Genomic DNA, 27266 nt, shown 5'->3' on the forward strand with positions numbered 1-27266 from the left:
CTCCTCTACCTGCTCTAAAATAACCGGTTATGGGCTATATGATTTATCAAATGTTTGTTTTTCATACCATTAAGTAGTGGTATTCATATACTTACATGTTTACTCTATTGATCTGTCCAAATCCTATTGTCTCCTTAACCTACTGTAAAATGACTTCTACTTCTACTATTTATTTATTTATTTGGAATTACACCTTTAGATCGGTGGCACACTTAGCACAAAGGTGCATCCTTCACAATATAAAATATAACAATTAACAGAAAAGTAAAAAAAAAAAGGCAAAAGCAACTATCAACCCCTATCCTACCCAACCCCCGACCCCCCTCCCCCACCCCAATTTACATCGATACATACAGTAGATCATTACTTTACACAAATGAATACAAAACAAGATATAGTAAAGTGTATTAAATAAAATAAACTGATAAACACAGCTTATTACGAAAAACCCCACCAACCCCCCTCCTTCCCCCTCCCCCACTTTTTTTCAATTTACTTAATGTAGCAATGTAGATAACATTGTTATTGAGTCATGGAATTCAATGAATCATTTCGAAATTTCCATGCTTGTTTTAGGTATCTTTTACAAAAACTATCCAAAATATTTTCACACTCTTCATCAATTAAATTATCTGAGTATCCCAAAATATATTTAAGTTTGTCATTTTCATGAGAAGTATAAAAAGTATCAAACATATCTTTGCTGCCATTTCTATACATATCCACATATAAATTAAATAATTCCTGATTACGTATATTATTTAAAGCTGGACAATTAAGGATGAAATGATGGATGTCTTCGTCCGAATTTGTACCGCATAATTTACATTTTTTATTATTATCAATATTCCAATTTGCAGTTCTATCATTCAAAGGTAGAGTATTTGAAAGAGCTTTAAATTTTAATGCAGCACCTTCAAAATTAGTTTTATCAATTAAGTAGTTTTCAAGTCCAGGTTTTGATTTTAATGTTTCATAGATGTGGAGACTTGATTTATTTTGTAATTCAATTCTCCATTCATCTATCATTATAGAGTTAAGTTTTCTTAAGATTTCAGAAATTGGAAAGTAGACTTCTTTATAATTTGAGAGAGTGGTGAAAATATTTTTGGATTCACAATTACACTTCAAGAGAATATCATTTATACAAGATAGAAACTTATACCTTAAGTCTTTAAATTCACAATTAAGTTGTAGCATTCCAATAAACATAATTTTTGGCCATCGATAGTTTTCCATCTTTATAATTCTATGGAAGTATTTCATACGAAGAGCGTTATGAATCTCGGTAATTGGAGACCAACCAAGCTCTCCATATAAGGCGGCACAAGGTGTATTTCGAGGTGCTTTTAAGATATAACGCGCCATTTGGAGCTGGAGACGCTCTAGTTTATCTACATCTATTCTACTTAAAGAGCACCATACTGAACAACCATAGTTGATAGATGGGAGAACTATCGATCTCCACAGAGTATCCCCATAATATACTCTGTTAAAGTTATCAAAGCTACTGATAATTGATTTAACGTACGCTATTAATCTTTGACCTTTTTTTATAACATTCTCAATTTGTATATGGTCATTTAATTTACGAGAAATATGTACACCGAGATATTTATATGATTCAGTTTCAGATATAAAGCCATTACCTAATTTCCATTGTCTTACTTTATCAACACGTTTACCAGTTATCAGTATATTTGACTTTTCAAAATTAAAGCATAATTTCCATTCCTTAGCAAAATTTCCTGCAAGGTCTAACATTCTTTTCATTTCCAGTTCATTGTTAGCTAATAATACAATATCATCAGCCCAAAAAAGGCTACCCATCCATGTATCATTTACTCTAATACCTATATCCTTGGATCTTAACATTTTGGTAAACTCATTTATGTAGATGCTAAATAGAACAGGTGATAAAACGCACCCTTGTTTTACTCCTTGATCAATATCAAAAATATCTGTATCAATTATACCAGAGGAGACTTTACCTTTAACATTAGCATAAAGCTTATCAATCATCCTCCATACCTTTCCTCTTATTCCTGTATTCCAAATTGATTTCATTAAGCCGTCTCTCCATACACTATCAAATGCTTTTCGGAAGTCCAAGAAGGCCATGTATGTATGCTTACCCTGTTGTAAGCGACAAGTTGCTATACTCTTTAAAACAAAGATATGATCTTCGCATCTATACGAAGGTCGAAAGCCTCCCTGGACTTCCGAAAGAATAGCATTGTCTTCAAGATAGAGAGAGATATTTTTGGCAACTATCCTATTAAAAATTTTGGATATACAAGAGGTTAACGATATCCCTCGATAATTATTTAGATCATTGCGATCCCCTTTTTTGTAAATAGGAACAATTACACTAATATTCCACTCGCTTGGTATTTGTTCTAGTTTTAAAATTTGTAAAAATAGGTCTAATATAGATCTGATTAGCTTTTCGCCACCATTCTTAATTAATTCATTTGTTATATTATCTAGACCTGGTGACTTATTATTCTTTGCCATTAGGATAGCCTCTTTTACAATATCATAATCTATCTTAACATCATACAAACAATTTTCGTCAACATCTTTATCATATGTACAATTTGTTTTTGCTTGATTTCTAATATTATTAACAAAACGACTTGTAAGGTAAGTACCGCAATCATTAAGATTCATATTGGCTTTGCCAAGATTTTCCCAGTAATCTTTTACAACCTCATTCATTTTCCCTTTTTCGACAATGTTTTCACCAGAGTCTCTTGATTTAATACATTGAATATTTTTACTGTTATTTGTATTGCCTTTTAGCACTTTCCAAAAGTCTTTACAAGATTTACCACCTTTGTTTGCAATTTCAATAGATTTGCTAACACGTTTTTCTGTGATTTTCTGAGCAACAAGTTGCTTAACATGTTTCTGTGTCTCTTTATAATGCTCCCACAGTGTAACGCCATTATCATAATTCATAGTATTATTTGTGTTATTATTATCAGTACAGTTCCTATTAGCAATTTTATTATTTTTAACCCATGTTCTGTGTTCTCGCGACGCGATTTTCCTTTTTTTGATGGCATCGTCTATCTCTTTGTCAAACCATGGTTTGTTTTTATTATTTACACGTCTAATTCCGATACCTTCAGTGGCTGCCTCGATAATTTTTTCCTTCCACAAATCCCATGTAGTATCGATATTCTTTTCGTTACTAACATTCCAGTCATTAAATTTTTCTTCAACTTTTTGTTGATAAAAGGAATAATCTTGGTTATGTTTAATATCCCAAATTGGTTTATTTTGATTACTTGTCTGTTGACTACTTATGTTAAGATTATTTAGTGTTAACCATAACACACAATGGTCACTCCCAAAACTAAATTGTCTATGCTCATCAATAATTAGTTTATTTACATAATTTATTAAGGATTTTGAGCATAACATGTAGTCTATCGTGCTTTGTTGATTATTTCTTTGCCATGTTATTTTACCTTCACAAAAAATAGTACTATTAAGGTTAGTTAAATTAGCGTTTTTAGTAAATTGTATTAGCCTTTCCCCATTTGAGTTTATTACGGGGTCTCCGATATATATGGAATCACCAATCCGTGCGTTAAAATCACCTAGAAGTAGAATAAGAGGATTCATTTCCTTCTCTTCAATTCTAATTATTTCAGAGAGCAGTTGGGCGTATAGATCGTCAGTCAAATCATTGTTTACTCCCTGGACCGGGAAATATGCAACACAAATGTATAATGGTACCTTATCTACGCTAACTTTTACCCATAATCTTTCAAAATCATCATCTATACAGTTTAAAACATTTTCAGATGTAACCACTATTTTGTCTGACAGGAATAACCCAATACCACCTCCCTTCTTCCCGTTACGTTCTTTCCCAACCCAGTTATAACCTTTAATAGAGATTGCGTTGCTCTCTTTTAAGTGTGTTTCAGCAATACCAAGTATATCAATACTCTTACTATATATAAATTTTTCAATTTCATAAATCCTATGTTTGCTTAAGCAGTTAATATTATTAAAACATATATTTAGGCTATTTTTACCTACAGGTATATTTTTCCTTTTCTTTCTACCTCCTCTTCGGTGTTTTGTTTGTCGCTTTGGAGCTCGAGGATGTATATCGATGTTTAGTTCATTGTTAAGTTCATCAGGTAGGATGCTATAAATGTTTGGCGTTTCGATATTAATATCTACATTGCTGGCGTTGTCCTATGTTGAACGATTTAAATTATTGTGTCCATGTTTGTGGCAAATGTTACAATACACTGGCTCATTATGGAAACAATTTCTTGTTTCATGGTTCATAAGACCACATTTGGAGCAGTGAGAATTGCGACGGCCAGAATTTCTGTAATTAATAGTCTGCATTCCATAGACAGGATAATAGCTACCTGAGATGTCGGTGTCACATTGGTCGTGTGCAGACGGTCTTGATATATCTTGCGCTGATTCCCTCTTTGATGATCTAGCTGAATGGCTGTTCTTAACTCGCTGGTGATGATGCGATCTTGTGAATGTAGGTCTGCTTTTCCTGGTCAAATCAGGAATGATACTGTGAACGGCATTGATGTTGTGAAGTAGAACATGAGTTCCATCCTTGGAAAGATGTAATCCTCCACTATTCAGGTTTCTTTTGATAATATTTCCATTAAGTAGCCTAAATGATTCATTATGATCAATAATTGAACAATTCTCATTGGAATCCACAATTTGCCTGATGTTTGCATTAAACCTATTGACACGTTGTTGATGATCGGTCTTGTCCAACCTAGGGCATACAGTAGATAAGACTAACTTACATCCGGGGTGTAGTTGACTTAGATTTTCAACCATTTCAGTATACTGATTGATACCAAGTTCAACTTGGTTATCCGAGTTGCAATCATTGGTTCCCACGTGTATAATAATAGTTTGGAACTCGCCAGCATCTTTTAGTTGATTATGTACGTCTGTAGATTTAGCACCACGCATGCATTTTACTTTGGTACATTTCAACCCTCTTTCATTGACGTCTCTAATCATTGAGTCACCAATTAGTAACGTATCATATATCTTTTGTGCATTGGCATTTCCTTTGTTTTGTGATGGTAGTGCATTTCCTGTGCTTTGTGATGGCTTTGAACTTCCTTTGTTCTGCAGTACCTTCTTATCCTTAATCTGATCTGATTTTCGAGAACTCATTGGCTTAACATTTGAATTGTTAATTAATGGCGCGGGCCTCCAACAGGGATTGCTATTTGGTCCTTGTTGATTAAGCTCAATCTGAAGGTTCTCTATTTTAACTGACTGTTCACTGACAACGTTAGACAAGCGTGTAATTTCCTTATTTAGATCCATTATCACTGATTCATGATCTGAATGAAGCCTCATGAGTGTTTTCATTGCCTGTGGTATTTCCTTGCAAAGTGGGCATATCCATACTTTAGGATTCGACGAAGCTTTGATATTCAAACAAATCTTATGAAAATGTTCTTGGCATAAAGCACATTCAAGTGGCTTACCTTTGTCAATATTTACATACTGACAGCCTTCTAAACATTTAATTTTCGATGATGTTAAACTTGTTTGAGATGCTGTAACAGGTCTGGTGATTGTAGTATCGCTACTAGTAGTTGGAATATCCATATTTGATAAGTTTTGCGATTGTATAACTATAGAGTTATCAACATTACTAGTGTTACTTATTGTTTCCAACTGTTGTTTTTCCTTTGATTGCATTATTGATGATACATTGAAGTAGATTATAAATGGAATTAAAGATATAGGCTGATGAAACAATACCTATTTGAAACTTAGCTTTTTCGAGATAGCTTACTTGAAACAAAGCAGATCGCAGAAGGTGTTTGTATTGGCTTTGTTCCCTGAATGCTTGGCTTGTAAGAAAGCTAGATTTTTTGGTCACAGCCTAAGATTTTGTAGAGTCAAAATCTTACAAATCTTCCAAACTTGAATTCCAGTAATAATACTTACAATAATGCTTAAATCAACGCGAGCTTTTGCGACGTGTAGCGAACTTCATAACGTATTTTGGACGTATGCTTTACTGTATGCTTGTAGCTTATGTCAAGTGTATTTTCTTATTGTGTACTATGGTTTAACTTTGTTTACCCTATTGATCTGTCCAAATCCTATTGTCTCCTTAACCTACTGTAAAATGACTTCTACTTCTTATTGTGTACTATGGTTTAACCAGGGAAGAGTAATTTAACTCTTCCCTGGTTTAACTTTGTTTACCCTATTGATCTGTCCAAATCCTACTGTCTCCTCTACCTACACTAAACAGTTAATGGGCTATTATGATTTATCAAATGTTTGTTTTTCATACCATTCAGTAGTGGTATTCATATACTTACATGTATACTTTATTGATCTGTTCAAATCCTATTGTATCTTTAACCTACTGGTTTTCTGGTTATTAAATTATAAATTGTAAATGTCTACTCAGTTTTTTTAGGCATTTTGGTTTATATTTGTACAAAAGTAGTATAGTATACAGGTATGAAGTACTAGTAGATGTTTCTTATTGGTAGTTAAACATTCAAAAGGAGTTAATGTTAATTTCTGGTTATAATTTTTTTGGGGGAGAAATAGTTACTTTTTAGTCTTTTTTTATTACTAGAACATATTCACTTCGTAACATATTCTTTTCCTACCATATTCATTTCTTGAAACATCCATTTGCCATTCATTTCTTAACATATTCATTTCTTATGTATTTCTTAACATTTTCATTTCTTATGTATTTCTTAACATTTTCATTTCTTATGTATTTCTTAAAATATTCATTTCTTATATATTTCTTAACATATTCATTTCTTATGTATTTCTTAACATATTCATTTCTTATGTATTTCTTAAAATATTCATTTATTATGTATTTATTAACATATTCATTTCTTATGTATTTCTTAAAATATTCATTTCTTATATATTTCTTAACATATTCATTTCTTATGTATTTCTTAACATATTCATTTCTTATATATTTCTTAACATTTTCATTTCTTATGTATTTCTTAAAATATTCATTTCTTATATATTTCTTAACATATTCATTTCTTATGTATTTCTTAACATATTCATTTCTTATGTATTTCTTAACATATTCATTTCTTATGTATTTCTTAACATATTCATTTCTTATGTATTTCTTAACATATTCATTTCTTATGTATTTCTTAACATATACATTTCTTATATATTTCTTAACATATTCATTTCTTATGTATTTCTTAACATATTCATTTCTTATGTATTTCTTAAAATATTCATTTATTATGTATTTATTAACATATTCATTTCTTATGTATTTCTTAAAATATTCATTTCTTATGTATTTCTTAACATATTCATTTCTTATGTATTTATTAACATATTCATTTCTTATGTATTTCTTAACATTTTCATTTCTTATGTATTTCTTAACATATTCATTTCTTATGTATTTCTTAACATATTCATTTCTTATATATTTCTTAACATATTCATTTCTTATGTATTTCTTAAAATATTCATTTATTATGTATTTATTAACATATTCATTTCTTATGTATTTCTTAAAATATTCATTTCTTATATATTTCTTAACATATTCATTTCTTATGTATTTCTTAACATATTCATTTCTTATATATTTCTTAACATTTTCATTTCTTATGTATTTCTTAAAATATTCATTTCTTATATATTTCTTAACATATTCATTTCTTATGTATTTCTTAACATATTCATTTCTTATGTATTTCTTAACATATTCATTTCTTATGTATTTCTTAACATATTCATTTCTTATGTATTTCTTAACATATTCATTTCTTATGTATTTCTTAACATATTCATTTCTTATGTATTTCTTAACATATACATTTCTTATATATTTCTTAACATATTCATTTCTTATGTATTTCTTAACATATTCATTTCTTATGTATTTCTTAAAATATTCATTTATTATGTATTTATTAACATATTCATTTCTTATGTATTTCTTAAAATATTCATTTCTTATATATTTCTTAACATATTCATTTCTTATGTATTTCTTAACATATACATTTCTTATATATTTCCTAACATATTCATTTCTTATGTATTTCTTAACATATTCATTTCTTATGTATTTCTTAACATATTCATTTCTTATGTATTTATTAACATATTCATTTCTTATGTATTTCTTAACATTTTCATTTCTTATGTATTTCTTAACATATTCATTTCTTATGTATTTCTTAACATATTCATTTCTTATATATTTCTTAACATATTCATTTCTTATGTATTTCTTAACATATTTATTTCTTATGTATTTCTGAACATATTCATTTCTTATGTATATCTTAACATATTCATTTCTTAAAATGATTTTTATAGCGTTGCTTTTTGCATTGCTGTGATATTTCTATATAAACAATCTTCTACTATCACAGGTCAACAAGGATTTGCGATTTATGATTATGATGGATGGGGTTCACCCTGATATGGATACTTGCCTTCTCATAGATTATAAAGGTATAAGTAAAATCTTTTTTTGTATGCTTTCAAATAGTAACCATTTTATAATATAATATACACTACAGGCATAGAACAAATCCTAAACCACATGGGATATACTGAAAATATATTAATTACTTTGAAACGATAAGATGAGGAAATTTGTGAGAATGAGAACAATTCGCCGCAACTGAGATTGGAACCCGGACCCTTCTGCTTGATATGCAGATGTCCTAACCATTAGACCACTGGGGCTTTCATGGTATTGTTCAAACTTGATTGGATAGCGACTCTTTAACACTCTCGGCGTGGTATGCGGAACAGCACTAGTCCCTTTATCTAATTTCTGGCACAGTTTTATCAAATTTTGGAGGTGGGCTTCTGGGAAATAAAATTTAATCTTTTTCTATATTCACATCTTTCTTCATGTATAGTTACTACACATATTTTTAATGAGGTTTAGTTTTACTGTACAGCATATCTAAATATATCAAAATGTAATGGTCTATATCCATATAGAATACGTCCTTTTGCTTGGAAATTTCTACATAATTGTGTGTATAAGGTTTATATCTGAGGACCAAAATGTAATGTTTTATGAGATCCACATACCTTCATATTTGCGGGGTGGGCTTACATATGGGGACCAGATATGTTCTAAATCAACACAGATCATTCTGCATAGAAAGGATTTAAAATTTGGGGATGGGCTTATGTATGAGGACCAGAATATATGTTCTATGTTTACACATATTTGAGAATGGGTTTTTCTGAGGATCAAAATGTTCTACAGTACAGTATTCCATCCAAACATGCCCTATAACCCGAACAATACCTGTGAACCATTGATTTAATTTTGATATGTATCAGAAAATGTAATGTAAGATTTAGCTGTAAAGCTCTGTCTACACTATCAAAAAAATATGGACATGCTGTCATATTACTACCATATTTGGGTATATTACTACCATATTTGGCACATCACACTTTTTTGTCAAACTAGTTTGATAGTGTAGACAGAGCTTTAGATGATAAAATATTTTATATGATAGAAGCTGTGATTGTAAATTATATTTATTTGTTTTGTACAGGTCATTTGATTTTAAATACAGTGGATTGTACGAATCCAAATGGTGGTAAACTTCCACACAATGTGGATGTAATGATGAGTGACTTTGCTGGTGGTGCCTCTGGCTTTCCTATGACTTTCTCGGGTGGAAAATATACAGGTAAGTTAACTGTTTCATACTTTATAATACAAAAATGAATGCAATTTCATTGGTTAATTCTGTGTCACATGCTGTTAAGTATTTCTTTTACTGAATGGAAAATTAATATCTAACTATCAGTAACCTGTGCTCCGCTACAAGTCGCGATCGTTGGCAATCGCAAGAGTTGAATCCAGTCCAGCGATATCACAACGTTAAAACGCAAGAACTGACCAATCATCTTGATGGAAAAATCCTGCTGAGTACTGACTACATTTATGTTTGTTGCATTTGTCAAAGCTAGGACCAGCCTAGCCAAAGTGACTATAAAATGATGTTCCGGAAAGTAGGCGTGGTATTAGGTAGATCTAAGTCTTCAGCCTAGTCCAAAATGCTATTTTGACTAGGATTTGAAAAATGTCTTATACGTGACAAGAATAATTTATTCTTCTAGTATAGATCCTCATATGATTATAGTTGCTTTATTGTCTATCATGTAAACTTTTTCGTATTCATGTCATATTGAAATAAAAATAACCATTGATGGTTAGGCCTACTGAGAACCATCCGTATAGAGATAGTAGTATGCCTAGGCCCATGTCTCCTACACTTGATCAACGATTATAGATTGTAAATACATTTTTTTTCCAATCCAATTTTTGGTCAAAATGGATAACTAGTATGTTACATTAAAATGGAATATTCAAAAAAAAAATGTTTAAGAATTATTTTTTCAGGGGGACAATACATCTTTAACAATATTACTATCTTTACAAACCTGATTTAGTAATTGATTGAACTTAATCAGATAAAAGTCTATCTCATATTTAGAATAAAGTAGCACACTAGTGGTATAGTCCCAGAGATTTATTCAAACCAATTGTGCTATTCAATTCTAAACTAGAAAGCCACTCCAAGCGTGCATAGGCCTACTGTAAAATTCTCCTACATAAGATTTCTCCGGAAATACATATATATTTTTTGTCGTGTGTGTCCTAATGCTGTGTGTGATTTATTGTAGGCTAATTTCACTACAAGCATGTGTATGCGAGTTTGGATAAAAAAACTTGTACATTAAATCAAATTATGTTTTACAATTGCAAATCATAAATTATAAAGTGGTCCAGAATTGGGACCGTGGTCCGGATTGTCTCCAAAATGTAATGGAGTGGTCCTAACTTTTTGAGTTATCCTGCTATTCTAAAACAAACATGCAGTAATATTATAACATCATCAAGCACTTGTCACACTAACTGTACATATTACAGGATGTCTATTAGTTGAGAAGAGTAGACAACCATTAGATAAAAATTCTACTCATATTCTCCTCATCATACCCCACACTTATTTGCTGTCATAGTTTCCAAACATTACATAAATCCTACTCACATCCTTAACAATATCATATACCCCACATTTATTTGCTGTTATTTTGATTACTTTGTTTATATTGTGTTATGTATACAAAACGATAGCATGTGGTATGTTTAATAATTACCATTTATCTGTTGTGTATCAGTTTGTCTATTTGATTAGTAGAACATGGAATCATAATACATTGTCATTCATTGTATAATGTAAGGTTTACGTGCAGAAAGTGAGGCAGCTATGGCTATTTCACAATCCAGTGTCAATATGCTACAGTATGTTTAGGAAGCCACAAGTTTTGAACATGCATGACAAGACGAGTATACACATTTATGATTATATCACATGTATCCAATGCTAGGAAGCTGTGTAACTGTGTAATATAACATGATTATTTAGCACCCTCTAGTGTTTGGAGGGATTAGGAGACTTTATTTCTGCTATAAAAATAAAAATGTTCAGAAACAATTGCACACAAGACGGAACCAGAAAAATAGGTCTGGAAAATGTTATGTTATAGCTGTTGTCAGTACAGTAGTAAATCAAAATTCAATTCCAGATTCTTAATATCAAAGCCTTTTTACAGAACCTCAATGGGATTTTTCACTGAAACCCTTTTAAAGCACACTACCGTACTAGATTGTATTACCATATTATTTTAAAATTTCTCAGCAATTGGTTCAACATTATATTGTAATGACAATGTATACATACATACAATAGCAGCATTTATTGTTTTTAGGTTGAATGCTTCAGAGATTTTAATGCTGAATAAACAAAAGGAGAAGAATTCTATTATTTCTCTAAAAGCTTTAAATTTTCTCTAACATTGGTTACAATACATTTTCTTAGCAAAAAGTACAAGTTATATGATAATGCAATAGCCTGTAGCTCCAAAACATCAACACATACCATTGCTTTTGTTCGGCATTTTCTCTAACAATGGTTTATATTTATAATATACTGTAGCCCTGGGGGAGTTAGAATTATTATTACATTTGCATTTGTAGGCTTCAGGCAATTTTTGTTGAATAAACAAAATGAGAAGAATTCTATTATTTCTAAACTTTACACATTTTCTTAGCAAAAAGTACAAGTTATATGATAATGCAATAGCCTGTAGCTCCTAAACAGCAACACATACCATTGCTTTTGTTTGGCATTTTTAGGCTACATGAAATGCGCATAAAATAAAATCAGTGAACTCTTGTTATTTCCTCTGTACTTTGATTGTATTCAACAACTGTTAGCCATGGTAGTCTTTGTTTCCTGTAAAATATAGGATAATATTTAATCAAGACTTAAATATTTTTCAAAATTTACTGTCAGTTAAGTCTCCCCTCATTTTGTTTATATAACGTGTCAGCAGACAGTTAATTTTAGTCAAGTCAATCACTTATTTACCCTAGGCAGAAATTTTCTCTAAAATAATGTTGCTTTATTTCTTATGACAGTTCGTATTAAATTACAACCTACTAATTTACTTGAATAATTATAATAATCAATTCGTTATTGACTTCATTCATCTGTAGTTTAAAATGACACACTTCTCAACATGTTCATTAAATGTTCTAATTGTTGGGTTTGCTATAATGATATTATGTAAACAGATATCTGTCCCAATTCAAATTCAAAAAACCTTTGTTCAGCTGTTATCAAAGTAAAAGGAAATTAGAACAGAAGAATAAACTATAAAATATAAAACAAGACCAAAATCAAATCAAAGTTTCAAGCTCAAGCTGAAATTGAAACACGTTCTGCACATTATACAGGAAGATGATAATGTTCATCTATTCTTTTTTAGTGGTTTGATAATCCCTATTACAGCTCAAAAGAAGCTATACTAGGATTAGGTGAGGGTGAACCAGATACAGCAGGCCCCATAACTGGGATAACCCCTACTCATAGATGTCCTGGGTTTTTAGGAGGGCACATGAACCATATATGTACAGTGGACCTCCATTTTAAGTAGTTATTCGAGAAGACCTGTTATAAAGCTTTGTCTACACTATCAACAAGTGTGATGTGCCAAACAAATATTTGTGATATGCTCAAATATGGTAGTGATATGCTCAAATATGGTAGTGATATAACATCATTTTGTCCATATATGGGCACATCACATTTTTTGGTCACATACAATTTAATAAGTGTACACAGAACTTAACACCAGAACTATGGTCTAGGATAAACTTGAACCTGTTTGGATATTATGACTTTTGTTTACAGCTACTTACATAAAAAAATAATGATTTTACTTTAAAATAAAAAAAAAACGAATATATTATATGTAAACTTTATTGTGAAAAACCTGAGTGAAAAAAAACCAAAGAAAAATAGCTTCTATGAATGGACGTTCGTTGAGGGCAGGAATGCTAGTTAATCATACCCAGTACCGTTTTGATTTTACGTTCACTTCACATGAAAAATTATATATTTCAGAGGAATGGAAAGCTAAGTTTGTTAAGAACGAACGTAAGAAACTGCTGTATTATAAGATTATTTCTGCTATAAAAATAAAAATGTTCAGAAACAATTGCACACAAGACGGAACCAGAAAAATAGGTCTGGAAAATGTTATGTTATAGCTGTTGTCAGTACAGTAGTAAATCAAAATTCAATTCCAGATTCTTAATATCAAAGCCTTTTTACAGAACCTCAATGGGATTTTTCACTGAAACCCTTTTAAAGCACACTACCGTACTAGATTGTATTACCATATTATTTTAAAATTTCTCAGCAATTGGTTCAACATTATATTGTAATGACAATGTATACATACATACAATAGCAGCATTTATTGTTTTTAGGTTGAATGCTTCAGAGATTTTAATGCTGAATAAACAAAAGGAGAAGAATTCTATTATTTCTCTAAAAGCTTTAAATTTTCTCTAACATTGGTTACAATACATTTTCTTAGCAAAAAGTACAAGTTATATGATAATGCAATAGCCTGTAGCTCCAAAACATCAACACATACCATTGCTTTTGTTCGGCATTTTCTCTAACAATGGTTTATATTTATAATATACTGTAGCCCTGGGGGAGTTAGAATTATTATTACATTTGCATTTGTAGGCTTCAGGCAATTTTTGTTGAATAAACAAAATGAGAAGAATTCTATTATTTCTAAACTTTACACATTTTCTTAGCAAAAAGTACAAGTTATATGATAATGCAATAGCCTGTAGCTCCTAAACAGCAACACATACCATTGCTTTTGTTTGGCATTTTTAGGCTACATGAAATGCGCATAAAATAAAATCAGTGAACTCTTGTTATTTCCTCTGTACTTTGATTGTATTCAACAACTGTTAGCCATGGTAGTCTTTGTTTCCTGTAAAATATAGGATAATATTTAATCAAGACTTAAATATTTTTCAAAATTTACTGTCAGTTAAGTCTCCCCTCATTTTGTTTATATAACGTGTCAGCAGACAGTTAATTTTAGTCAAGTCAATCACTTATTTACCCTAGGCAGAAATTTTCTCTAAAATAATGTTGCTTTATTTCTTATGACAGTTCGTATTAAATTACAACCTACTAATTTACTTGAATAATTATAATAATCAATTCGTTATTGACTTCATTCATCTGTAGTTTAAAATGACACACTTCTCAACATGTTCATTAAATGTTCTAATTGTTGGGTTTGCTATAATGATATTATGTAAACAGATATCTGTCCCAATTCAAATTCAAAAAACCTTTGTTCAGCTGTTATCAAAGTAAAAGGAAATTAGAACAGAAGAATAAACTATAAAATATAAAACAAGACCAAAATCAAATCAAAGTTTCAAGCTCAAGCTGAAATTGAAACACGTTCTGCACATTATACAGGAAGATGATAATGTTCATCTATTCTTTTTTAGTGGTTTGATAATCCCTATTACAGCTCAAAAGAAGCTATACTAGGATTAGGTGAGGGTGAACCAGATACAGCAGGCCCCATAACTGGGATAACCCCTACTCATAGATGTCCTGGGTTTTTAGGAGGGCACATGAACCATATATGTACAGTGGACCTCCATTTTAAGTAGTTATTCGAGAAGACCTGTTATAAAGCTTTGTCTACACTATCAACAAGTGTGATGTGCCAAACAAATATTTGTGATATGCTCAAATATGGTAGTGATATGCTCAAATATGGTAGTGATATAACATCATTTTGTCCATATATGGGCACATCACATTTTTTGGTCACATACAATTTAATAAGTGTACACAGAACTTAACACCAGAACTATGGTCTAGGATAAACTTGAACCTGTTTGGATATTATGACTTTTGTTTACAGCTACTTACATAAAAAAATAATGATTTTACTTTAAAATTAAAAAAAAACGAATATATTATATGTAAACTTTATTGTGAAAAACCTGAGTGAAAAAAAACCAAAGAAAAATAGCTTCTATGAATGGACGTTCGTTGAGGGCAGGAATGCTAGTTAATCATACCCAGTACCGTTTTGATTTTACGTTCACTTCACATGAAAAATTATATATTTCAGAGGAATGGAAAGCTAAGTTTGTTAAGAACGAACGTAAGAAACTGCTGTATTATAAGACTCAAGTGGTGAGAGATGTTGCTCCTAAGGTTTACTGCCCTTTTGCTGGCTACTTTGTGGAAGCACATCCATCAGACAAGTAAGTATTTACTTTATTTCTATTATAGGGACCATGTCAAAACTATTCTACTCTACAGTTACTGCAGTAACTGAACTGTGTTCACTCTTTATTTGTTTATGCAATTATCTAGCAAGATTTGTTGATGGTATTGCAGTGACTATAGTATCAACTTCTACATCAATTAACAACCTAACATCAAAATTCATATCAGTAAAAAATGTAGTTGATACAGTAGTAGAATAATTTTTACATGATCCCTTAAAATATTGAATAAATTAAGGCCAGAAACTGAAACCGAATCGAGAAGACCATTTATTTGATCCAAAACAAAAGCATTGTAAATTGTAATATATTTTATACTGAAGAAAAAATAAATAGTTTATGTAAAATAATTTCACAATTATTTTATTTCAAGGAAATACTATGCAACCAACAAGAAGGTTATTAATAACGGTCATAAATAAAATACCTTTTTTTCATAAGCATGTAAATATTTTTTTTTACATAAGAACAAAACCTTTTACAAAAACCAAAATACTCAATAGATTCTATTTAAAGAGTAAAGATACCTAAAACTTGCGATTTTTATAAGCAGAGCTTTTGTAATGTCTTTTGTTTCATCATTGTCGCTAAGTAATTTTTATCTTTTAAATAAACCTTTTTTTTTCAGATACGTCAAAGAAACAAATTTTAAAAATGGACCTGCTACTCTGAATAATCTAATCAAACAATACTCCCCTGACATTAACACCTGGACCCCTGAACCAGGATCCGTACTTGATTTAGCAAAAGCTATCACAGGTGAAAGGTAATGCACTACTTTTTAATTTTAATTGGCCATTTGACACATTGCTGTAAATTGTCACAGATAACAATGTAAAAACATAAACAAAAAAACTAATTGTCAATATCTTAAAATGGTTAAAATTAGCACTAAAAAAAGGGAGATTAAAATAGAAATAATAATAACAAAATAATCATTAAAATATCATAAAAAGGGTAAAAATACAGGTGATGATCTACCGCAATGTACAGGTTGTACAACAACCTAAGTGGTAGGTTGTCTCAAATCAAAAGCTTCATTAGGAAACATCTTGGCCAGTCAGATGTTTGTCTTAAGCTCTGTCTACACTATCAAACTTTTGATGTTCCCAAATATGGTAGTGATATGCCCAAATATGACATTATCATGTCCATATTTGGGAACATCACACCTTTTTTTTCAAACTAGTTTGATAGTTTAGACAGAGCTTTATACCCTTATTATTTTTACAAATTTCAGTGATTATGTGACTTACCCAAAGAAAGGTACAAAAGTAATGAAAGACAGGTATGTAGCTAGCATTTATTTTATATACTGTATTTATATTCAAATAAATTCCCCACTTTGAATAAACATCCCTTTGAATAAATGCCCCCACTTCACCCCCAACACATATTTCTATTTGTAGTAGAATTCATTAATGTACAATTTACCAAGCCTTATGATAGCATTTGCATACATGACATCAGGCTAGGCTGTGGACTGATCATGTTTGAAAAACAAGCAACATGCCTTTTCAAATAATTTAGTCCTTGGCTTAGCCTGTTGTTAAAAAAAAGCAGGTGTGTTGTAGGCCTTTTTGTTGTTTGCTTCTTCGCAGCAAAACTGTGGCATTACAAGCTAGGCCTACTCCAACTAAGTACATGTTATGCCTGCAGTCGAATTGCGTGCTACCATGGAAGAGATTAAGTAATTTCACTCTTCTCTGATGGTACCATATATAAAATCAAATATTTACTAGGCTTTCATCGGGGCATGGTAAAAAATATAGCCCTCTGTGTTCTGGAGATATACTATCCTTCGGATATAGTATTATCTCCAGACCACCTTTGGCTATATTTGTAACCATGCCCCTAACTCCGGTAAATATTTGTATATTATATTCGTGCAATAGAATAAATAATTTTATGAGGGTATTTTCACCTCATTAAATTATTTTGCACTCATATAATATGCATATTATGTAGCATGATTATAGTTATGAATGTTTGTTGTGTTTTATTCAGATGGGATTTTGACCTGTATGTAAATCAAATCAACAAGAATTATGACAACGAAATTTTCGCATACCCAGAGTGGATTCAATTTTATTATAATTGGACAGGATTTAACGAATATAACCTTGTCATTAGGGTAAGTTGAAATGGCTCATTGACACGCTTGCTTTCCAATCGCATGGTCTGAGGTTCAAATCAAACGACACTTTTTCTTAATTTTTCCACAGTAGTTTAGAAAGCATGGATGTATGTTTTCCCACCCTGTCATTTTTGACTTATTTGTTTGTGTTGAAGTATCATATAATTAAAAATAACAATGTCCTTAAATTTATGATTCAAAATGTGGTGGAAATAATAATTTTATTTGAACATTGGCACATTTGATTCAGATTGAAACGCAAGTATAGGATACCTAATTTTTTTTTTTTTTTATAACATCTAAAGATCATCTATTTACTTCTATAGCCTACTTACTGCATATTTGAATTGTTTTTTGAGCCTGCATCATCATGTAATTTAATAATGTCATCGTCACTCACGACAGAGCAAAACCAGATATTGATCGCCCTTTCTTCTTGTTGTTATGAGTGGTTGCGCGTAGTTGCCGGTCTTCAACCTGTTGATAGTAATTCACTGCCTGCGCTCTCCCTGGAGCATGCACAAAAGCAAAGCAATGTTGTTATACTGTCATTAAGTAAAAATCTGAATTCACCACTCTATGTGTAACGATTGATAGGGCTCTTACTTTTTATCATGTGACTCACAATCGTCCAATCAAATAACAGAAATCTATATAGGTGTAATTTAAACTACAATATTTAATTCTGTCAACTCTCTCGATACCAAAGAATAATACTTTTGGCTTATATAGCAGGAAATTAAATTACCAAAGGTCCCATATTCTTTTATACTATGTGATACAATTTTCCACTAGGCGGATTGAAAAGGGTGAGTTTGTCGCTGCATATTTATATCCATTTCCAACCAATCACAGTTCAGGGATGTTTGATTCATGTGATTAAATTGTGGAAAGCAAGATTTAGTCTTGATCAAGAGTGTTTGGTTTTTTTACTTTAATTTGGTTTTTTTTGTTTCAGATGATTGAGACGGACGATAATTTTGAACCAATCGAAGGTGGTTATGATTTTCTTGTTGATTTTAATGGTAGAAAACCAACATATCCAACAGAAAGACCACAACGAGAGCATAGCTACCTTGAAGTAAGTTTTTTTATTGTAGAAAAGTTTCAAAATGGCGGCAGATTGCTCAGATCAAGCATTGTAGCCCAAATATAGTCCAGATAATGGAGCAAAATGTTGTATACATTAAAAACTTGGTTTTACATACCCTGATTATACATTCCCTGGATTTTACGTAGGCATAATATGACCGATGACGTCATCATTTTTAGTGTGTTATTTTCTTACATTGAGGTGCAATTTAACAACAAACACATGCCACACACAGACATTCCTCCTACAGCAGCGACTGTTTTTACTGATAGAAAAAAACAAGAACATTGATTTTTTATTTAAACATCACACAGCCTGCATATACTTTTATAGTTAGGCCTGACAGCTAGGCCTAGATTAGTCAGCATGCTGTAAGTAAAATAGGCAAACGTGGCAGCCTTTTTAGCTACGATCTATGTATTTAGGGGTCAATTTAAGCAACATGGATTTTACAAATGCCATGTTTTAGGTATGTCTTTTGGTCCTGTACCGTACATAAAATGAAGGTCTCATTGTACTTAGCTTATACACGCACAGATGAATGTTTTGTATTAAATGATCGTCGCCTTTCATCTACCGTCTCGATATGAATGCCCAGTCACTATTCTAAACTTTTATATCTTTTTGGAAGCACATGGTTTACACTGTACACAAACCTTACTTTACTAGTGTTTATGCAAACGGCCATGCAAACCTTTAAACAATTTAAACTGATAATTGGTTTTAATTATTAATTTATTTTTAGATGAAGAATCGAATGGGTGTTCATCGAGAGACTGTTGTACATGGTCTGTTTTGGGACAACCTCTACATCGGATTCAACAATCGAATCTCCCGAGAACCGGATACTTTCCATTATCTGTAACTATCATTTATTTTTGTTATTTGGTAAAATTGAAAAAATTGAAGAGTTAACTCTTCCCTGGTAGAATTAGTAGATTTACTGTGCACTTTCTGTGGCACAGGATTGTCTCCATGCCCACAGCACACCAGTGTTAATGACAATTGGTTAAATAAATTGATTAAAGATTGGTCGAAGTGGGTGCATTACATCACAATATGAAAATATCAATCCGAGCGCGATGCATGTTGGGATTTATAGCAGGCCGCTAAAATTATTAGAATCTACTTATTTTTCACATTTTTAACCGTTTAAAGACGGAAAAAAATATCGCAATAGGTCCATATAGTATTTATATTTTTACATAAAATGTAGTGCGTCACCTTAAATTAGGTAAAAAAAAAGTCTAGTGTCTTTAAACTGACTGAAATCAGAAGCCATTGTACTGATCTCATAGCATCCGTTGCACTGTCATGTCAACCTTAGATTAGAATAAGAATGAGAAAGTTCTAAACTTACATTATTCACATTAAGCTGCAATGTTTTTTTTCCAGATTTTGGAACCACATGCAGATTCTTTTGAAGAAAGATCTACCACGTTGGGATAAGTTTCTTGAGCAACAACGTGCCAAAGGAGCGGAGAGAAAAACTGTATGGAAGCCATCTGGTGGATTAGAAGCTCTTAAAGGTAATCCTTACTGCTTTACAACTATTTTACACAATGTGCAGGGTTAGAAATTAAATCTCGGGAGCCAGCAGGGCTACCAAAAAATAAATGTTAATCGCCCTTATCAAAATCTAGTGGCCACCATTTTTTTTCAATACCGTTTTCTGCATTTGTGATAGTATCATGCATGTTCTGCCATGTCTAAAATGTCCAGCTTCCAATTCCAGTGTTGCAAACAAGCCCCAAATCTACCTCCAGCCATACCCTTGGTAGTATTAAAAAGGGTTGTGTTTTTTTTTTGTGTGGGGAGGCTCAGTTTCAATTGCTAACTAGGCCTACAACTTCATTAGAAAGGCTAGAAGGCAAGAGGCATACAGCACATGTTTTGAGGAGTATACAAGAACTGACCAAGAGACAAAAATGAAGCAACTTGGCTCATTAAAAATGATAAACATGTTTATATGCTATTGTTACTCCGGTTCCCAAAGAAAATGGTTGTACTAGGGTTGACAAATTTCGACCAATCTCGCTTACATGTATCCTAGCTAAGGTAGCTGAGGGCTTCATTAAAAAATGGCTCTTAACAGATATCGAGAAAAATCTTGATAACAACCAATATGGTTGCCGTAAACACTTTTCTACAACCCATAATTTGGTTGATCTACTAAATGTGTTCTATGAAGGTAGTAACATTCCCAAATCTGTTGGTCAGTTAGTTTTAACTGACTTTAGTAAAGCATTCGATTGTGTTGACCACACAATAGCAGTTTCTAAATTAGTAACACTTGGCTGTAGACCTGAAATTGTACCGTGGTTAATTAGCTTTTTGTCAAACAGAACCCAACAAGTACGCTATAAATCCACATTATCAATGAGTGTTAATCTAACATGTGGCGTCCCTCAAGGCACACTCCTTGGGCCTATGATCTTTCTTGCTCTAATTAATGATGCCATGCAAGACTCGCCATGTAAAACTTGGAAATATGTAGATGATTTGTGCATAGGACAGATAGTAAAAAAGGATGAAATTTCCTCAATTCAGAATGATGTTGCTTTACTGAATGTATGGTCTAATGAAAACAAACTAAAACTTAACCCAACTAAATGTAAAACTATGTATTTTAACTTTCAAAGAAATCAATATGAACATGAACCCCTTTTGATTGGTAATGCTACAATTGAAATCGTTAATGAAACTAAGTTACTAGGTTTATGGATACAAGCCAACCTCAAATGGGACCGTAATGTTAAAGAAATTGTATCCAAAGCCAGCAGACGTCTGCATATATTGTGTAGATTAAGAAAGTTCAATCTTCCGAAATTTGATCTTGTAGATGTATTTAAGAGTTACATAAGACCAAGTGTTGAATATGCTGTCCCAGTATGGCATTCTAGTCTTACTAAGAAACAAAGTGATATGATAGAATCTGTCCAAAAAAGGGCTTGCAGAATAATATTGTGTAATGACTACATATGTTATGACCAAGCACTCAATGATCTTTCTTTAGACACTTTATCTGATAGAAGGCGTAATCTATGCTATAAGTTTGCTCTGAATTGTTCAAAAAGTATTCATTTTGGAAAATGGTTTCCAGTGAAGAATGTAAGTAACATGAAACTAAGACGTGTAAAGTATCAACAACCCAAATGCAGAGTTGAAAGATATAGAAAAAGTGCAATACCATACCTTATCTCGCTTCTAAATGAATAATCATTATATATCACCCAGTACAGCTATGCAATTCTTATTGGTCCTTTTTGGTGTTTTTTTTTTTCTATTTTAATATTTTAATGCTAAACTTGTTGAATGTTCCTGTATTGTATTTCTTGTGTAAATTGCCTCCTTTTTTATATATAATTATCATTGGTTTTATACTTTTATACAAATTTTAATATTGAGAAAATGTAAATATCTTTGTAATTCAGCTAAGGCTGCGATGATGATAGTGAAATAAATGAAATGAAATGAAATGAAATGAAAAATTTAGGCCTACTATTACATTTTTTTGCAAAATTGCTTTGTTCATTAAAAAAAAGTAATGTGGTTGGTTGCACAGGTAGTACTCTGTCATGCCTTGTAGTAAAGGAGTCTTTGCTCTGATACCATACTGGATACACTACTGTATGAGGTAAAGTAAATTTGTGCTTAAAAGCAGTAGCTTAGCCTTCAAGGCACCAAAAAGGGGATTCTCCTGCCTACTTAAAAGTCCCATTCCCTATGTTTATAGGGAATGTGTCTTTAATTAATATTAACTTACATAATACAGTTTATGGAGGTTTAGGTTTTAGGATCTATTTTCCAAATAGGGCAACCTTTACAATTTACCAATAATTTCTAACCCTGCATACTTGTTTGACTTGCTTTACATGGTGAAATTAATATGTTGCGGTACACCACGTATGTTGTTCTGAATAAAACTGTTGCGTTACTCGACTTTTCGATCAATATACTCCAATCTTCCTTGGGAGGGGTTCAAATGTTATGCCGCATATTGATGCTTTCGCAACCAATTGTGTCGATTGTGTCGAATAAAAAAATGAAAATGAGTGAGAAAGCATTCTTTCTTTTTAAAACTACATACATGGTGTACCACAAACAACATATTTAACACGCATTGTTCTTTTCAGCCACTAAAATTGAAACACTATAACAATTATATATTCTAACAATATTTAAAAAGGACCCAAAAAATAACGTCATCTGTCACAAAAATAAATTAGTCAATGGATATTTGATCTAACAACAATAATTGAATAAGAAAGAAACAACTTTATAAAAGAAATATAATGATCAAGGGCTAACATTAAACTTAATATTTTAACTTTATTTATAAACTTGAAGAGGTACCATTGTAACGATAAATTATTCTAAAGTTGAACACCATTTAAAGAAATTCTAAATGTTCAAATATCTGTTCGTGTACCAAAGGAGTTTTACATGAATAGGCCATGGTGTTGACCTGGAAGCGGCTGGAGCACAGGATAATTTTTCCATAGGTCTATAATGCGCTCGACTTCAACTTCTATATATTTATCGATTTAAGGATATCTAAAAATAAATAAAGGGGTTTTCCAAGCCTTCAGGCACACCCCATAGAACTATGTTATTTCTAGATCTATTTTCCCAAATCATCTAACCTTTTTTCTAGCTTCAGTAGTGTGTCCTTGTTGAAACAATTTTTAACTTTACTTTTGGTTTTTTTCTATTTTTAATTTCATTCATCCTTTTCAAATTGCTTTTGTTTTTCTTACACCTTGTAGAAGTTGTTTGTCCAGCTTACCTAATTTGCATAATATTTATTTCGACAAGCAGTAACGGTAACTGGAAAAGCGCGTAGCTTGCACCACATAGAATCTTTTCTGCACTGCCCGTCCGCACCGCGCCCCAGATTCTACATTTATGTTTTCTGCTTATCACTGTTAACTCTCGTCATTGGCCTTAAGGACCAATATATTGTGTTGCAAGTGGCAGTTAATGAATGTGTGAATTTGTTCAAGAAATATTGACATTTTATATGAAATGTGATTTGTTCAATCAAGAAATATTGACATTTTATACCCTGTGTGTATGGATGTGTGCAATAGCAAAAATGTGTATAGCAAATCAAATTTTTAAACTCTCTTTAATTGTAGATAATAACCCCCCCCCCCCCCCCCCCCTGTACATACCATATCCATTACTCACTATCTACTCAACTATTATTTATATATGTACTTGATAATTTAAGGTTCTAGTACGAAGAAAGGTCACGTACCGTACAGTGGTGTTCCGCAATTGAATGGAAATCTTCATAATTACTGGAAGTTTGGTGTCCCAGCAGTTATTCTTGGAGGAGCCTTGTTATTTGCTTATGTGAAAGCATAAACGGATTTTGAATGTAATTTAATTGGAAAATGTTAACTACAGTACTTGCGTGCCATATTCATGCCACGTAAATGCTACTTACATGCCACTTTCATGTTACATACATGCCACTTTCATGTTACATACATGCCACTTTCATGTTACATACATGCCACTTTCATGTTACATACATGCCACTTTCAAGTTACATACATGCCACTTTCATGTTACATACATGCCACTTTCGTGATACTTACATGCCACTTTCATGTTACATACATGCCACTTTCATGTTACATACATGCCACTTTCATGCTACTAACATACTATATTTGTAGTATATAAGTGCTACTAACATACTATATTTGTAGTATATAAGTGCTACTTACATGCCATTGTAGTATATAAGTGCTACTAACATACTATATTTGTAGTATATAAGTGCTACTTATGTGCCACATTTGTAGTATATAAGTGCTACTTACATGCCATTGTAGTATATAAGTGCTACTAACATACTATATTTGTAGTATATAAGTGCTACTTATGTGCCACATTTGTAGTATATAAGTGCTACTTACATGCCACTGTAGTATATAAGTGCTACTTACATGTCACATTTGTAGTATATAAGTGCTACTTATGTGCCACATTTGTAGTATATAAGTGCTACTTACATGCCATTGTAGTATATAAGTGCTACTAACATACTATATTTGTTGTATATAAGTGCTACTTATGTGCCACATTTGTAGTATATAAGTGCTACTTATGTGCCACATTTGTAGTATATAAGTGCTACTTATGTGCCACATTTGTAGTATATAAGTGCTACTAACATTCTATATTTGTAGTATGTAAGTGCTACTTATGTGCCACATTTGTAGTATATAAGTGCTACTTATGTGCCACATTTGTAGTATATAAGTGCTACTTACATGCCACTGTAGTATATAAGTGCTACTTACATGTCACATTTGTAGTATATAAGTGTTACTTATGTTCCACATTTGTAGTATATAAGTGTTACTTATGTTCCACATTTGTAGTATATAAGTGCTACTTACATGCCACTCTAAGTGCTACTAACATTCTATATTTGTAGTATGTTAGTGCTACTTATGTGCCACATTTGTAGTATATAAGTGCTACTTAATGTGCCACATTTGTAGTATATAAGTGCTTCTTATGTCCCACATTTATAGTATGTAAGTGCTATTCACATGCCACTATAAGTGCTACTTACATGTCACATTTGTAGTGTATAAGTGCTACTTACATGTCACATTTGTAGTATATAAGTGCTACTAACATACTATATTTCTAGTATATAAGTGTTACTTATGGACATTTAAATTGCTTATGTGTTCATGGTAAATTAAAAAATTTGTAAGATATTTTGATATAAGATTTTAAAAAAAACGAAGTTATGGCATGTAGGAAATAGAAAATGAAAGAAAATAATACTTGAAATGTTGTACATCAGCTGAAAAGTAGAAAATTGTAAACAGAATGATTATGCCTAATATTAATTTGTGCTAATTAAATTGTAAAGATATTTCGATATTAGATAAAACAGAAAATAGTTTTAAAAAATGAAAACAAACGAAAATGATGTAAAAACAATTAATACAATGATACTTTATATATATTGTCCATGATTTAAAAATTAGAATGTTCAAGTATAAACATTTTAAAAATGTAGCAAACATTTATAAATGTGTATGGAATTTAACACATTTAAAGAAAGTGTGCTGTGTAAAAGCATGGACCATTTATAAGTAGGTCTATGACGGTTGTAACAATTGCAGTACACTCTGGTTGTATTTGACATAACCTGAGCCATGTAATGATGTATTTAAAAATGATTGTTGCTTAATCATAAAAAATAGAGATTTACAGAGCTACTGTACTTTAAAAAATCACTGCTTAGATTACTTGATTGATTGATTAAACAGGATAGTGTATATTAATGTATTTGTTGCTCAATGTGGCATAATCTTGAAATGGTTTCACAAGAATATTTTTCAAAAGGCTAAATTGTGTAGATAGTAGGTCTATTTATATTTACAAATTAAAATTAAGGTTTTTGTTGGACTAAAATTATTAGTAATAAAGATAAAATAGTAATAAGTGTTTTAACACATAGTATAATGTAAAGATTAATTTTAGTTTATTGCCAGTATATTATCTATGTATATTTCATCATACTTTTATTGTAATTAGGCATGGTAGGCTTATATAATGTCTCTAAACCTAACCAATTTAAAATTAAATACATAGGCCTATATTTATTAGTTATTAATTCATCATTTTTACAATGGTAAAACAAAGATAATGAATATGCAATGTTTCTGAGAATTATGATACTGTATTTGTTCCTCTGCATTTCACAATTATCTTGACGATTTTTAAAGTTGACTTGAAATTACAATAAAAAAAATGATAAATATAATAATGTCTCTCCTGTGAAAACATTTGCGAAAACGTTAAAGGACTTTCCGGTTCCGTGGTCCCAGTAGCATGATCCGGTTGCATAGGGTATGGTAATAATTTATATATAGATATGGAAATATGTATCACCCGGAGCTGGCTTCCACCATCAATGAACCGGAACATCCTGCAATCTAGGAAATCGAAACGCCACCTGGTAACAATTTCTATTAATGGGCAAAAGTGACATGATCTGCTTAAACTTCTCATACAAACTATGTGAAAGATCATTTTGAGAATAATAAGGACCGATGTTTACCCTGTTTCCGATCCCCGCCCCCAGTAATTTATTATAATTTCCTATAGGCCTACTTTTATCAAGTAATAATTCAATTCTTTTTTTGGAGGTGGGAGTGGGGTACACCACGTATATTAGTTCTGAAAAGAACTGTTGAGTTTCTCCTGTGGATAATGTTTATAACTAACTTAGAAAAGAATGC

The 27266-nt window shown here is 31.4% G+C and overlaps 1 protein-coding gene across 4 annotated transcripts in view; it reads left to right on the forward strand.

Annotated features, from left to right (window-relative positions):
* LOC144840127 (cytidine monophosphate-N-acetylneuraminic acid hydroxylase-like) overlaps nucleotides 1-27266 on the forward strand; it is a 136606-nt gene that overhangs the window by 11145 nt on the left and 98195 nt on the right. The window contains exons 7-17 of one of the 4 annotated variants that reach the window (XM_078695800.1): nucleotides 8442-8523; nucleotides 9597-9734; nucleotides 15592-15727; nucleotides 16380-16517; nucleotides 16992-17039; nucleotides 17759-17885; nucleotides 18847-18969; nucleotides 19727-19842; nucleotides 20377-20510; nucleotides 22547-22618; nucleotides 24218-24353. In XM_078695800.1, the coding sequence (XP_078551926.1) occupies nucleotides 8442-8523; nucleotides 9597-9734; nucleotides 15592-15727; nucleotides 16380-16517; nucleotides 16992-17039; nucleotides 17759-17885; nucleotides 18847-18969; nucleotides 19727-19842; nucleotides 20377-20510; nucleotides 22547-22590 (1086 nt within the window). In that variant the 3' untranslated portion in view covers nucleotides 22591-22618; nucleotides 24218-24353. Of the gene's footprint in view, nucleotides 1-8441; nucleotides 8524-9596; nucleotides 9735-15591; nucleotides 15728-16379; nucleotides 16518-16991; nucleotides 17040-17758; nucleotides 17886-18846; nucleotides 18970-19726; nucleotides 19843-20376; nucleotides 20563-22546; nucleotides 22619-24217; nucleotides 25035-27266 lie in introns of those variants that run through there. The other 3 variants (XM_078695801.1, XM_078695798.1, XM_078695799.1) reach the window with 3 other exon arrangements.

The sequence above is a fragment of the Antedon bifida genome, chromosome 4 (assembly GCF_963402885.1).
Source record: "Antedon bifida chromosome 4, ecAntBifi1.1, whole genome shotgun sequence".
Lineage (NCBI taxonomy): Eukaryota > Metazoa > Echinodermata > Crinoidea > Comatulida > Antedonidae > Antedon > Antedon bifida.